Here is a 14,633-nt window from a genome sequence, read left to right as displayed (position 1 = left end):
GATCATCGTACTCTAATTGTACTTATTCTTCGGATGTTAGTCACATGAACTAGGAAAAGTAAAACCTGAATGTGTATGCAAAGTTATGTCCTATTTTTATAGCAAAATGTAAATACAGCTCAACACGGTGCGTAGATCTTCAAAGCGGTAAAAACTTACGTGGAAAGAACACATTTGTCATCTTCCGTTCGTACAACTACGTTTCTGATATATCGTGTTTCTACTATAGAAAGCATTATTTTGTAATCTCCAAGCATCGCGCAAATAAGCAAGTTTACTAACAGACCAGCAATATTTCTACGGAGGCAATATATCCCGTTACAAAGACCTGCGTCATAATCAGCCTTCCGTGACGCACAAGTTGAAGAACCACAGGAGAGGCAATTTAGAAACACTGATCGCAGAGTTTTATTAGCAAGAATTTTACTTCAGATCTGCAATGGAATGCATGACGTCCCATGCTTAAGAGAACATGAGCAGTACGGGGTTGGGGGGATTGGCAACTCAAAATCTCAAACAGAGAATCAAGTTAAACGTGTTTACAAAAGAGAATGAAGGCAGCATTGAAAATTTGCAATAGATTGCCATGTGACTCAGTACAGCCCCTAGAAATCAGATTATGTACATATCTTGAAATGTACTTTAAAAAAAAAAATGTAAAAAAAAAAAAAAAAAAAAAAAACCTATGACGGAGATCACAAACCCTGGAGACAAATTTCCACAAGAGTGCCTAGCTCATCAAAACAACACAAGACCTTGTGCGAGATTAAGAGTTTAAACAAAAAGAAAATATTTGCACACTGAGAAATGTAAGGATTGAGCGGTATGTTTGGCTCATCACGCAACATTCAGTGACAAAAAGACCAGGATAATTTGTTCATTACTAGCTCCTACAGCTTATGGAAAAATCGAAGAGATTGATCCACTGGAGTATGTATGTGCTTCTATTTGAAGCAGTTGAAGAGAAAAGTGAGATGTCGCTGCTACATATTTCATCACGTTTTAATTTGCATCGAGTCGTTTAATTTAAATTTTTTTAGGAGCAAGCTACATAATGAAAAAAGGGCCGACGTTGTCTATTTGTTTGCAGCTAAATCACTAAAGCTTGTAAATCCGTATCCATACATGCCTCTTAAGCATGTAGCCAAGCAATTAGAGCATAATTAGTAGCTTGGTTAGGTTGCTGAAGTTAGCCACCGGCAGTTTTGGCATTTCTCATACTATTGTATTTATAGCCTTTTAATAACAGCACAAAACATCTGCCCGAAATATCCAATGCTAATAAATCAGCCATAGATACATTCTCTACTAAACCTAGGCATCGAGTTGTCCATTTGCTAAGGCTTTAGCATCTACTCACAGATGATAACATGGGAATGGATCCAGTATCCTCCCCTCCACACATAGCTTGTACCTACTGTAGCTAGATAATCTAAACATAAGGGCTGAAAACATGCAATTGTAGTTAGATTTGAATAAACCCTTGGCATTCTTTGTAAAATGCCCCTCAGTGGACATTTCAGTCACTGTGTTCATACTTCACTGCCCTTCACCTGGTGGAGACCCCGATTTTAGTCCTAGTCTAGCCAACACGTCATTCGGAAATAAAGCCTTGCCAATTAGCTCAATGTGGCAGACACAATAAAATTTTCCTGATTTTTATTTATTTCTTTTTTACTTTAACTGGGCCGTCACCGATAGATGTCATGCTGAATTAAAACCACTGCAACAATGTACGAGACGAAAATACGTTCCTGAGAAAAAGTAACCCATGCGGGCGGCTGCTGACACAAGATGCTGGGAAGTTTGAGAATTACCCACATACTTCAGCCGGTCGTCACCTCTCACATCCCTCCCCGTGAAGTGCTGAGACACAGCAGAGCATTGTTCAGCCAGAGGTCACACAACATGGATGCAAGAGCAGTTTAACAAGGAGGGGAAAAAAATGAGAGAAAAAGCCTGAACTGAACATGCACGTTTTCCTAGTTTATGGTTTTAGTAAACAAAAGCTTGCTTGGTTCGCCACCACATTTACCATACATACATAATTGCCATTTCGTAGATTAACCAAGGCATCAAAAACAATAAATCATGGAAAAATAAGACTGTACGCAAAGAGTAAATTGTAAATGCAAAATCTGAGTGCTTGTAGAGTGTTGATAATGAAGGTACTGCCCTCCATTTGGCCCAGTGCAGTCGATCGGCGGTCTTATTTTGCAGTCATCATTTGTACAAACTCTGCAACGGCAAAAGGATTAAAGAAGTTAGCGCCTGATAATCCGCATCACACAAGTGACTTACAAAAACTGAATGTCAAACACGATTGACGAGAAACGCCCCAATAATTGCTCCTCACCAAATTTCATTTTTGCTGCCAGAATTTCAAAATGTCATCTTAGTAATAAGACCAGTTTGTAGTTAAACCATAAGCGGGGCAAGGGGTACACTGACCTTCGTAATTGACCTGCCCGTCTCCGTCGATGTCGGCCTCCCGGATCATTTCATCCACCTCCTCATCCGTCAGCTTCTCTCCCAGGTTTGTCATGACGTGACGAAGCTCTGCAGCGCTGATGTAGCCGTTGCCATCCTAGGAAAATACGCAAAAGCAAGTTTCAGTGAACATTTACCATTTACACATTTGCAGTCTACCTCTAAACCTTGACATGATTCTCCTCCTAAGCCGCGCAGTCATTCCTTAGACCAGCACATTCTTATCAACTTCCAGCACACGATAGACTTTTCTGCATGTATTCTGTTCTGGCGGCTTTGACATCGTTAGGCTTCCTAGTGACAGAATTTTAAAAAGGTTCTCACTTTGTCAAAGACCCTGAATGCCTCCCTGATCTCCTCCTCACTATCGGTGTCCTTCATCTTCCTCGCCATCATGGTCAGGAACTCCGGGAAATCGATGGTGCCATTTCCTGCATGTCAGAGACATGGCGTCACCCCTCCGATTCCTGTCCCCCACCCTCCCAGGAATCCACTGCCAGCATTTGACTCCATACCCCCCACCATATCATGAACCGGTGCATCCCTCACCGTCCGCGTCGACCTCATTGATCATGTCTTGCAGCTCAGCCTCTGTGGGGTTCTGCCCCAAGGACCGCATCACAGTGCCCAGCTCTTTGGTAGTGATGGTACCATCCCCATCCTTGTCGAACAGCGAGAAGGCCTCCTTAAACTCTGTACATAAAAACACACCAGACATATATTTTTAACAAAAAGATGCATAACATACATTTTAAATAGTGACTCACAATGATATCACTGCCAAAAACCGTAAGTCCCAGTACCAGCTAGCTGGAAACAAAACATCTGCATAAGAAATCAAAAAGCAGCAACTGATCTGAAATAACACATCTGACACAGACTAGCGCGGGCAGTAGCTAAGCACGTTCAGGCTAAGAGGACCAGGGGTGACGACAAGACAGCTTGAGGAATGGGCTTCCTACACTATTCCAACTAATGGGTCTGGCTCCAGCAGATCTGAACCACCCCCACAATAAAGACATATGTATTTTTTTTTCCCAAATGTGTTTTAAGCACTCACCAGCAATCTGCTCCTCTGTCAGCTGGTCAGCCTGAAAAAAAAACACACAGAAAACAAAGAAATGAACATCCTTGGGTAGCAGATTGTTAAACCAGCACATGCAAAGGATCGTTCCCACTACAAACATGACAGGCTTCTCAGAAACACAAGCCACTTGATAGCAACAGAGTGACTGATTTAATGCAGGGTTAGCATGGTGGAGTCCCAAAGTGTTTTGTACGATTTCGCTATGGGCCAATTAGAAATACACAAAATTGTTTTACTGGAGTGTGCACTGTGATGGTTCATTTATCTAAAATTAGGCGTTCTTGCATCACATTAGGCATATTATTAAATCAGTCTGCAAGTGTCCTAGAAAGCATTCAAAATGATGTCAATGGAAAAAACCTCTTATACATGACTCCTAAACTGTTCTCAGAAGAAAAATTTCAAATATTTCAGGTTTCTTAATTAGGCATAAGGCAGCCTTCGCAGCAGACAAGAATCACCACTCACTATCAGCATCTAAATATATTCAGCTGCGGGCTCCTGGTTAAGGCGATACCGATCAATGGCACGAATCGACGGCTGTCAAACAAGCACACCTCTGCAGGCCATCTTTAACAGCGGGCGTGGAAAATAAGAGCCATTTAAGGCACCATCGGTTATGGATCCGCGACTAAAACGAAAAGTCACACGCCTGGGGATAACAGGTCTCAACACACCTGCGCTATTATATAATAAGCGACAAGCTTAATTTTAAATAGCTACTTAGTTTTCCATAACTGCACTGGAATCCAACAACCTGGCTTCGCCGATTGGGGGCTAGGCACCAAGGTAGCCATAAATTCCATACAACGGCTGCGGTAAAAACCGCAGATCACCTGGAATTAAATTTAGCTGCCCACGCCACGAATAAAATGGGACGAGTCAGGGAACTAGTTATCGAGCTACGTGATGTAGCATGCTAGCCGTGATATTTAAAAAAAAAAAATCGCAGATATCCGACAAAGTATATATTTTAATTAATGAAACACGGATTAGATTACATATTAATGACTACACTGATAGCACTGGTACAACTATACACACACTAGACCTAAGAAAAGAAGCTTCAAAGGCCAATATCAAATAACGCAACGGCGGCTAGTGCTCGCAGCTAACCAGCTAGCAAAGGCGCTTCCAGCTATTCATCCACTCAACCCACACCCGCCGGCTATTAAACTAAAAACTTCTTTGCAGAACACAGAAGCGATGAAATAATCGGAAATACAAGGCACGGGCGAGTACACCTACCATGTTCGGTTGGTAACTAACTTTTTATTGCTGGTTTGAAAATGACGAGCTCTGCGTGAACTATTGAGCGCGCAACGCTTCCTTCCGCACCTCACGCCGTTAACCACCGTCACTGCTGCTCCTTCGCACTCCGTAGATCAAGCCGCGTGTGTTGTGCGGCCCCTGGGCCGGCCGCTGTACTTCCTAACAACTTCGCTGGTATCCATGCGCTGTCGGCTGAATGGGGAAAACCGCCACAGGCGAGTAGCGCGAGTTGGATTTGACTTGGACGGACTAACCTATCGGAAAGGGCGTTGGAATAAACATGTCTGCTCCGTCTACCAATCACAATTCCATGATTTATATGATATGTATGTATGACTTGTAAACAAACAACCCAATTTATGTATATCAGCTTGATATTGATTGTTACTTAATCCTGAAATGTTTTTACATTGCAATCCGGAACTTTATGTATGGCGGGAACGCACTGTTTCGTGCGTCAGCTGACCCGCTGAGGGTCACCGGATTGGTTGATGGCCACCCGCAATGCGTCAGGGAGTTCCCGCTTGGGAGGGACCGCTCTCGCACATTAAAGAAATACAGTAGTAAGATTTACGACTTGCAGCTGCCAGCGAACGAATGATTTGGTGCCTTGTCGTATTTTGTCGATATAAAATTACATACATGTCTACGCTTCTAGATGAACTGAACTAGTCAGGCAACATGACGTTAATGAAATATAAGGCGTGGTGTTCTGAATGTTTAATGTAGTACCGGCAGGCATCAGGCCTAATCTAAACGCCAACGGGGATCTAACAGGAAAGGGAAGAGTGTATTTCGCGCAGTGTTAAATTATACGTTCAAGAATCATGAGAATCAAATCATACTGATCCCCCACAGGTAACCAACATCCATTAACTAAGCCCATTAGCTTGGACAAGACATTTTGTTTAAAAAAATACAAATAACACTTGGAGTCTAAAAATTAGCAGTCTGATTTAGGTTTAAAGTTTAGATTAGCATGCTAACGGTCATGATTAGCATGTGGGAGATGGCCCCAGGGAAGACCCAGGACACGCTGGAGGGACTATGTCTCTCGGCTGGCCTGGGAACGCCTTGGGATTTCCTCGGAGGAGCTGGATGAAGTGGTCGGGGAGAGGGAAGTCTGGGTTTCCCTGCTGAGACCCCCCCGCGACCCGACCTCGGATCCAGCGGAAGATAATGGATGGATCGATGGATGGACGGTCATGATTAGTTTATAATCCGAATGTTAAACTTGCTCGACAACATCAAGTCCTGTAATGGCTACTTTTGTGAGGGACTGAAAGATTCAAGAGTCTTTAATTGTCACATACATAATCATACAAAGTACAACACGCATCCTGAACCGCTTTTTTAGACTGTTAAAATCCAATTATGTAAACTGGTAAACAGGCACAGACACGTGTAGTCAAAACGATATTTGCTGCATTGTTAAAACTCAGTCTGTCAAAAAATCCAGTGCAAAGTTCTGCTTGGTTAGTGTCTGTTTTTCGTTTTTTTTTTTTTTGTAATTCATCTGTCAGCACATTCCCTGTCAGCGCTGAGCCAGAAGACAGACCGCTTTTGTTGAGGAGAGACACAGTTTGACATTGTTCCGGGTTCAGCTCCAATTGATCCTTTCGCAAAAAGAAAAATCACCTTCAACCGAATTAGAAAATAACTCGTATTGTTTTCTGTGGCACTTTTGTGCGTTTTTCTTCTGCCATAAACAAGTATGATCAGAAAAAGTGTTCCTGTTATGATTTGCTTAAACTTTTATGCAAACCAGCAAGCTGATCAAACCTGCAATACTGACATCGCAACTGGATCTGAGTCGAGAAATTTTGTGCCTTCTCCAATACTGAACATTAATTTAGTTGAACAATCATTATTCAATGCCATTTTTGTTAAGTCATCACACTATAACACTTTAGTGTTGTGGCAACTATGTTAAATAAAGCCATGTGTAAAAAAAATGCTCACATACAGTTTGAGAGATTAGCATCACTCAAGATGTTGCCCTGAATGCAAAGATCTACAGGAGCTGCAATTATTTTGGTTGCTTTATGGTTTAAGGCTGGATTTCAGGTGAAGATTTTTTTTAAATTGCCATTCACTCATTTCAACTGTTGTTTCACTAAGTGAATGCTTAAACTCTGAAGAGAAAGTTTAGAAGAACCCATCTTGGTCAATGTAATATTGAAGAGACGGTCCAATTATACCCTACAGGTAATGTGTGTGTGGGTTGGAACTGACTTTTTGAATGAATTAAACAGAATTGCTTCAATGAGTCATTTCAAATTGAAACAACTTACTTTACTTTGAGTGCATATGGCATCATTTAATTTCAGTTGTCTTTCTAGTCCCCCCCCCCCCCACTTTTACATTAAAATGCACTTGTACGCAGCCAAAGTAAATGAACAGAATGTGTCCCTTTTAACAGGCTTTAAATTACTGCATATTTTCACATTTAAAAACTAAAAACAGGAGTTGAGTTAACATTTGCAATACTGACATTTTCAGCACATTTCATGCGCTATAAACATTCCTCTTACAGTAACATCTTAATGTCAACAATTCTTATGTAAAATTAAAAAAACTACCAAAAACACATGGACTCCAGAGAATACAGAAACCCAGACAAATACCCAAAATGACAGCACTATCTTTGCAGCACTTAACATTTTCTTAACACTGAGGCAGCCACATCACCCTAATCCTCTAGGAGCTATAAGGATAGCTCAACAGCACCGCCTGCTGGGGGCCCAGTTCCAGCGCCGCTAGCTGCACGGTGCTGCCCTTAGGGGGCATCGAGTCCGTGCTGAGCTGCACAGTGGCCTGGGTGGGTAGGTTAGCGCCCGTTAGCTTGAGCGTCACAGCCTCGGGTGCCCAGTTGAACACAGCCAAGTAGCGGCTGCTCTGGTCCCAGTGCCGCAGAAATGCCAGGGTGGAGTTAGAGCTGTGGATCACGCTGAAGTCGCCGTGAATCAGGGAACGCTCCTTTCCTCGCAGCTCACTCAGGTCCTTGAATAAGCTCTCATCCTGTAGCGAAAGGAGGGAAAAAAAAGGGGTCAGCGCAAGGCGGAAGTGAGACAGCAGGTGGCGCAGCGGTAAAAGGCGAGGCTGTTGTCCTGTTATACCCTACCCTAGAGATATTTAATGTTAAATATACCGACACTTCAGTAAAAGACACAACACTAAACAGAGTCAGCCGCGTAGCTGGTTTTAGGGAAATGCATCTGCAGTGGATCTGAAGCAGGATCTCAGGAAGCAGATTAAAAAACACTAGATTTCCAGTCCTAAGGTTTAACTCAGAAATTACCTGTGTAGTTTCGTTTGCGTCCTTCGAGTCCCAGTGCATCCTGGGAAACGTTGTGTCCTGTCAAAAAGGGAGGCAACATGTGTCACTCACAACTGAATCAAGCAGTTTATTGCTGATGTAGTCATTCCCCCCCCCCCCCACAAGCACTGCCCTTTTAGCCCCAACCCCTGCTTCTCACCTGGTCCTCCAAGCCAATCTCATCTCCATAGTTGAACACAGGTGTGCCAGGCAGAGCAAACAGCAGCACCTGGGTCAGCTTGACCAGGCCAGACCCGACCAGCGAGGCCAGGTGACCGTGCACCCGCCCCCCCAGGTTCCAGGCCAGCTGTGTCTGCGTCTGTGCAGAGTACAGCTCCTGAATTGCCTGCTCACAATCGACGTACGACTCGCCGCCGCCGGCCTTCGGACTGCAGCTGGACTGCAGGACGCCGGACAGGAGCAGGTCGACCTCGGAAGAGTTCAGGAGGTTGGAGACGTCCATGGCGTCTCTTCGGTCCACAACACCGATCAGAAGCCTGATGACAGGAGTATGTTACATTATGATGCAGGGAATCACTACTGCCACTAGAGGGTGCTGCTGAGCATTTTATGGCAATGGCAGGAAATTAAAAACCAGTTACGTGATTTAAATACATGCGTTACGCAAGTTCTAAATTTATCATTCATGTTCCAGACAAAATTCTATTTACAAGCATACTGAAACTCATTTAAGCACGGGACAGAGTTCATCTGCCTCACCTCCTCTTCTCGCCCATCTGCACGATAGCCCGAATGTCCTTCCAAAGGCTCGGGACCAGGCTGGACACACGGTCCACTCCTGACAGCTGAACCCCGTCTACGCCTTGGTCAAGCCAGAACACCAGGGCAGACTGAGAGTGGGGAGAGAGCAGACAGGGGGTGTTATTCTAGGTATTAACGGAACGACAACCGGACAAGATGTTACTAAATAACATTTGAGCCTGGGCAGAATTGCAAGGTCTCCGAGTTTATCAGTGTCCAATTATTCCACTGCAGCCTTGGCACCATCATACATCGACTACTGAGAAGCACAAGTGCCAATTTAGTAGGTGAATCCTCTGATGCTGCTTCAGACACCCAATGAACGCCATTTGCCCAAACTGCAGGAGGCACGCGGCACAGAATTGGTCTCCGGGACGAGGCGGCAGCCAAGGATTCTCACCTTGAGCTTCTCGGCCACGTTGGTGACGGACACGTTGGCAAACCACGCCTCCTTGCCGTGGTAGTTAGGGGTCAGGTCCAGGACGACCGAGATGCCTAGAGAAAGGTGGGCAGACCGGCTGACGGTTAGCGGGTAACTACGGGCTCGGTGAGTTTTACAAGCAGGTTCAGAGGAAACCAAGTGCCTCAAGATGCAAAACTCCGTCAGCCGCACTTTTTCCTCCCCCGTCGCCTCTAACCTCATTCGTTACTTTACATGTTTTGTATTCTTAATGCCTGCTTGATTGGTTTTTAGTCTTACCATCCATCTTATGCAGCTTTACCAACATTAATCCAGCTGATTTGGCATCAACATGGTTTTTTTTTGTATAATTCTGCTAAATGCACAAAAATCTTGCTTTCCAGTGTAACGCTCGTAAAAGTGCACTGCGTGTGAGAAATGTGCAACAAATAAAATTACTACTATTGCTGCTGTTGTTTTGTTGCGGTTGTCAATAAATAATAATAATGATTAAATTATAAATACTAATCCACTGCAATGCCAATTTAAAGACATTTCTTCGTGCTGCCTACAGGCTCATGGGAGTTTCACATACACAAAAACGTTCTAAGGACAGATCGGAAAATGATGTTCAGAGAGGACCAATCATATTGAAGAGGAGGTGGGTCCAAGCAACTACAAGAGGCAGGGCCAAGACATGTCTCTGAACCAGTCATTTTTCATTCTGCCCTCAGAACGCATGATTTTTGCGCATGTGGAACTTCCATGAGCCGCCTAAACAGAGCATCACAACAGGCAGACCAAGGGAAGGGCCAAACCCAGCTTACCTTTTTTGTGCGCAGTGTGGATCAGGCTCTTGAACTGGTCCAGAGTCCCGACCTCAGCAGCGATCTCGCCGAACTCGAGGGTCGAGACCTTGTCCGCGTTAGCCACGTGGATCGGTCCCAAAACCAGCCCCTTCACCTTCAACTTATTCAGGGCGTCCATCTTCTCCTCTACACCTGTGGCGCAGCAGAGAATCGCGACATTTTATTTTCAAAGTCGTGTACTTCGAACGGGCCAGGGACACGCTGTTATTTACAAAAAATCCATCATTTTTCAGTTTGCATGATAAGGACGCTGAACAGTGGGGCCACACGGCCGCTGTGTGAAAAGAGAAATGCACAGTGGGTCCATTTACGCACATTAGACAGGAAGAGTGGGATCTCACCAGATAAGCAGAATTATACAAAAGAAAACTCGCTGATAAAGCATGACGCCAAATCAGCTGGATTAATCCTGCACGCAGGCAGAGATGGGAAGCCAGGAAACCTGGCCCCAAAACTGGACAGGGGTAGCTGTTAAGAACTAGCTCAGATTTTGGCGGTATCAAGGTAATAACGTTGCCATGCGAGTTTGAAATCTCAGCAATAAAATTAGCTGAGCTGGGGGCAAAGTAACGCGATCATTTTTTCATTCTGCCCCCAAAGCATTTTTGTATAAGTAAAACTCCCCGGAGTCCTTAAGAAATATTTAAAAATTGGAATTGCATGGGGGGGAATTCTCAATTTTACCGTGTCAGTCAGAAAAGCAGATATTTAGTAGTTTGAACCAAAGTTGTTGATACCGCAACAACATTCCTCTATGTCCATAAATAATTATACGTAACAATTTACCCTTCAGGTTGCCGGCTTCCGTGAAGGCGGCCACATCGCCAACCTGGTACAGAGGTCCTAAATTCCACCAGTTTAAGGCCGGCAAAGGCTCACAGCGGGGCGCCTGAACGATGATGACGATTGCTCCGGCTAGCATCCCTAGCCAGCCCAGCCAGAAGAGAACTAGCAGGGCCCAGCGAGTCCTCACCCACCTGAAGCAAATGCATGCAAATATTAATAAAAATGCACTCTTGGTGTATCATCTCAAGTCTCGACAAAATAGCTCAGCTCGCCAAAGCACCGTTCTTACCCTGGAGTTCCGGCGACTTTAAGGAGCTCCTCTTTGGAAAGGCCGGTGAATTTGGCGTCGTTCTCCTCCGGGATCTTCACCTTAACGCAGCCGTTCTTCTCGGTGCCGGTCGGGGAGGCGACGATGTCGTTCGCCGCCGCTCCGTCCGTCATCGGCTGCTTCTCCGGGTCTACGTCGTTCAGCGCCACGTCCTTCATGTCCAATTCGGTGTCCTTGCTCATGGTGACGATGCCGACGTTGATTTAATGTGTTAAACCTGTGAGGGGGGGAATAGGATTGCATAAAACAATAGGTTTTAAGAAGCAAAACTGGCAGTTTGCAATCCTATTCGGTGCAATTTTTCAGAAAAGAATGAGCGGCGAGATGCAGACACAGTATGCATCGTTGCATCATCACAGTCCCATGACCGTCTGTTTCCCCATGTGCCCGCCGTTCTGTGGTGTTAACGGGGGGCAGCAGCACGATCAAACACTAAAACAAAAGAAAAATACTACACCCCGGCTAAAATGAAGGCGAAACCCGTTTAAACTCATTTTTCGGCCGCGGTTCGGCTCACGTGCCGACATTGCTGATTATATTTAGCCAATGTTTGCTCCTGTTTGCGGAGAAAAGGTCAAATTATCAGGGCGACAGAAGCGCAATCGTGCCTTGTTTTAAATAAAAAAATCGGTCAGTTAATGACCCAACATAATAAAACCTTCGAGGATTACAGATACGAAAAAAACCGGATTAGTCCAGTTTTCGGGTATTAATAGACATCTAGTTATATAAACCAGCTAAATTACCGGATAACAAACCCATTTCCGTCTGTAACATATTTCAGTAATCTAACGCAAACGAATGACATGGGTGGAAAGCGTGCATTTTAACAAGCTAATTACAAATAATAAAAATGACCACATAAAGCAAGCAAACGACCGTTACGTTTTCTGCAATGCTGTTTTCCCATTGTCTTCAAACATGAGGTTATAACTATATATTTCATTTAAAAATACCTGTAAAACGGGAACAGATACCCAGCAAAGATAGAGAAACCTCTGATAGAGAGAGAAATCTTGAGGGTTCTGCGATCATGGTCGCTTATAACCGGCGTTTCTAAAGGAGCCCGGACCGCCCCTACTTAAGGTGGAAGTAAGCGAGGTTATCTTTCGGGAATAAACGCGCCGACGTTGTCGCACTTTTGCAAACTGGCACCCTTTTTCACGGCGAATTTTCACTGCATTTGTCGTAGGTCGTACTGGGAAAAAAATTAAAATTATATGTACAAGGGTTAATAAGTTACCACCGGTCCACCTTAAGCAGTATGCAAGCCTACGCATCCCATCGATAGCGTTCCTTAATTCATGAGCTGGTGTTCAGTTACATAAACAAGCTGAGGTCTTTTCATTCGTATTTTCGCTTCTTGAAAGAAGTATACATATAAGACAATATAGTTGAATAAAAGTACTTTATGGTTCTTTTTCTCCTTGTATTAAAGGTTTTTAAACAATGAAATCCATGAACAGTGTAAATTTCAGTCACGTGACGCCAGGAGCAAACACCCCAGTGCTACACACACAGCTGTCATGGACAAAACTACTATTTTGTGCAATTGCAAAGATATTTAGTAAGATGATGAAAACGGAGCAATGTCCACGTTGTTTTAAAAATATATTGAGCTGAAGCCCAAACGTTGAAACATACCGGCACTAAGAAACACACATTCACAACCTTTGACCTACATTGGGATAACGAGTTATTTTGGTTTTGTTACCCATAACAATTTTTCTTTTACCTTTTGTCTTTTGACCATGTGACCGTGCACGTCTTTTTGTTAATTGTCCACTCTATAACAACTGAAAAGAACTTTCAATTTTACTAATTAATTAGATGCACTTTTACGGAAAAGGTCTAAGACATTGTGATTTTGTGACTTTGAATCTTAGGCGGACATCTGACATTGTTGAAAAATGTTGCAACCATCCAACTATCCATCTTCAAACCATTTATCCTGATCAGAGTCACAGGGCGGTTGAAGTTAATGTTGCGCATTTTATGTGTTAGAAAGGTTCTGCTGTGTCAGATGTTCGATCGTTTGTGTACAACAAAGATGTCATATTTGTAGATAAGCCACAAATTCACAATTCTTGATTTTTTTTAGGCTTCGTTTATAACTTATTAGGTGGTGGTTATGTGTGTGCGTGTGTGTGCGTGCGTGTGTGTGTTTATCCCTGATCTTGACTGTCCCAAACACATCATACATATTTGCATAGGTCTTTGTGCATTGATCTTTATAAAACCACCTCTTCATGCAGATCTGTTAGCATACCGAGATAGGAGCCAGTTCAGCATTGAGAGTGTCTGGCAATATTACAGTCTACTAAGCCACAAACACTATCTGTTTATGATATCCCCATAATATGATACCATATAAACATTTATGCTATCTATTAAGGCAAATTTCCTGTTGCGACATGAAAGAAAAACATCCGCCCTGTGTGTGATATACAACTGTTTTGCAGAACAGGACAGCGCCAGGACGCACATAAAATCTTGAATTTCAGAACTCCGACCGTAAAACATCTAGAAATATATCACACAGGTGTCCTGGCAGCGTGCAGGTATACTTGTAACACGAGCCGAATACGTCTGAGGGCTGAAGCAACTGTACAAAAACGGTGCAAAGCTATTACTCGCGCAAAAACACATCTCCAGTTTGCCTTGATCGCTCCAGTTCTTGGAATCAGAGTATCGAATTTCATGTAAACACATCGGAGCACATTGTGCTCTCACGTGGACCAAGGGTCTTCAGACTCACGAGCTGACGTAGTTTTTCAGCATTGCAGTTCAGTCGTTGCACCGCAAGTTTATTTATTTCTTTGAACCATACAAGTCAAGCACATCAATCACATTTCACACACCGAATCTTTAAAATTCGATACAAATGTACTGATTATTTGTACGATGTTAAGCATATAATAGCCTAGGTTGAATTCTGAACTTCAGGATGCCCTCAAGGAAAAAAACGACTGGAAGGAAAATTTGTTTTTAAAAACACATGAGACTTTTAAATAGTACAGTAAAAACAGTTCAGCCATTATTTTAATTGTCATCGCTCAAATAAGGAAAATGACGTTTTTCTATCCTCCTCCTCTCTCCTCCCCTCTATCCCCGGATAAGTACATGGGCGGAACATGTTACACGCTGTTTTTAAACTGAAACGAGAGACCGGCCCCCACTTCTTAATGAAGAAGTCAAACTGTTCGTGTTTTTTTGCTTACCAGCATGAGGAAAAAGAATGATATATGGACCATGTTTTCGTGAAACCAAGCTGTTTTTTTGGAGCTCTTTGTTTAATTATACTCCATTGTTTTAGGTCA

The 14,633-nt window shown here is 43.5% G+C and overlaps 2 protein-coding genes across 2 annotated transcripts; both read right to left on the bottom strand.

Moving 5' to 3' along the window:
- Window positions 1–384: 384 nt before the first annotated feature.
- On the bottom strand, window positions 385–4,982 carry calm3b (calmodulin 3b (phosphorylase kinase, delta)). Its single transcript, XM_048997811.1, has 6 exons — window positions 4,826–4,982; window positions 3,551–3,581; window positions 3,040–3,183; window positions 2,815–2,921; window positions 2,452–2,587; window positions 385–2,238 (listed from the first exon to the last, which is right to left on the bottom strand). The coding sequence occupies exons 1-6, from the start codon at window positions 4,826–4,828 to the stop codon at window positions 2,210–2,212; spliced, it is 450 nt and encodes a 149-aa protein (XP_048853768.1). The 5' UTR covers window positions 4,829–4,982; the 3' UTR covers window positions 385–2,209.
- A 2,140-nt stretch (window positions 4,983–7,122) lies between these two features.
- slc3a2b (solute carrier family 3 member 2b) lies at window positions 7,123–12,418 on the bottom strand. The gene is made up of 9 exons (XM_048998019.1): window positions 12,270–12,418; window positions 11,275–11,530; window positions 10,986–11,176; window positions 10,158–10,331; window positions 9,331–9,425; window positions 8,889–9,019; window positions 8,329–8,665; window positions 8,151–8,207; window positions 7,123–7,870 (listed from the first exon to the last, which is right to left on the bottom strand). The coding sequence occupies exons 2-9, from the start codon at window positions 11,493–11,495 to the stop codon at window positions 7,550–7,552; spliced, it is 1,527 nt and encodes a 508-aa protein (XP_048853976.1). The 5' UTR covers window positions 11,496–11,530; window positions 12,270–12,418; the 3' UTR covers window positions 7,123–7,549.
- Between the last annotated feature and the right edge of the window lie 2,215 nt (window positions 12,419–14,633).

This window comes from Brienomyrus brachyistius, unplaced genomic scaffold, assembly GCF_023856365.1.
Source record: "Brienomyrus brachyistius isolate T26 unplaced genomic scaffold, BBRACH_0.4 scaffold35, whole genome shotgun sequence".
In the NCBI taxonomy this organism is placed as follows: domain Eukaryota; kingdom Metazoa; phylum Chordata; class Actinopteri; order Osteoglossiformes; family Mormyridae; genus Brienomyrus; species Brienomyrus brachyistius.
The sequence above is the reverse complement of the archived record's forward strand: the minus strand, read 5'-3'. Positions and strand labels throughout refer to the sequence as shown.

What these genes read in the sequence shown, in the direction of transcription:
- calm3b (XM_048997811.1), bottom strand. An exon ending in CATTCAGGGTCTTTGACAAA is followed by an intron (nt 2,588 to 2,814) that starts GTGAGAACCTTT and finishes GTATTTTCCTAG; the next exon opens with GATGGCAACGGCTACATCAG. An exon ending in CGGGCAGGTCAATTACGAAG is followed by an intron (nt 2,239 to 2,451) that starts GTCAGTGTACCC and finishes TTGCCGTTGCAG; the next exon opens with AGTTTGTACAAATGATGACT.
- slc3a2b (XM_048998019.1), bottom strand. Translation starts at nt 11,495, where the DNA reads ATGAGCAAGGACACCGAATTGGACATGAAGGACGTGGCGCTGAACGAC. An exon ending in CAGATGGGCGAGAAGAGGAG is followed by an intron (nt 8,666 to 8,888) that starts GTGAGGCAGATG and finishes TCCTGTCATCAG; the next exon opens with GCTTCTGATCGGTGTTGTGG. An exon ending in AGATTGGCTTGGAGGACCAG is followed by an intron (nt 8,208 to 8,328) that starts GTGAGAAGCAGG and finishes CCTTTTTGACAG; the next exon opens with GACACAACGTTTCCCAGGAT.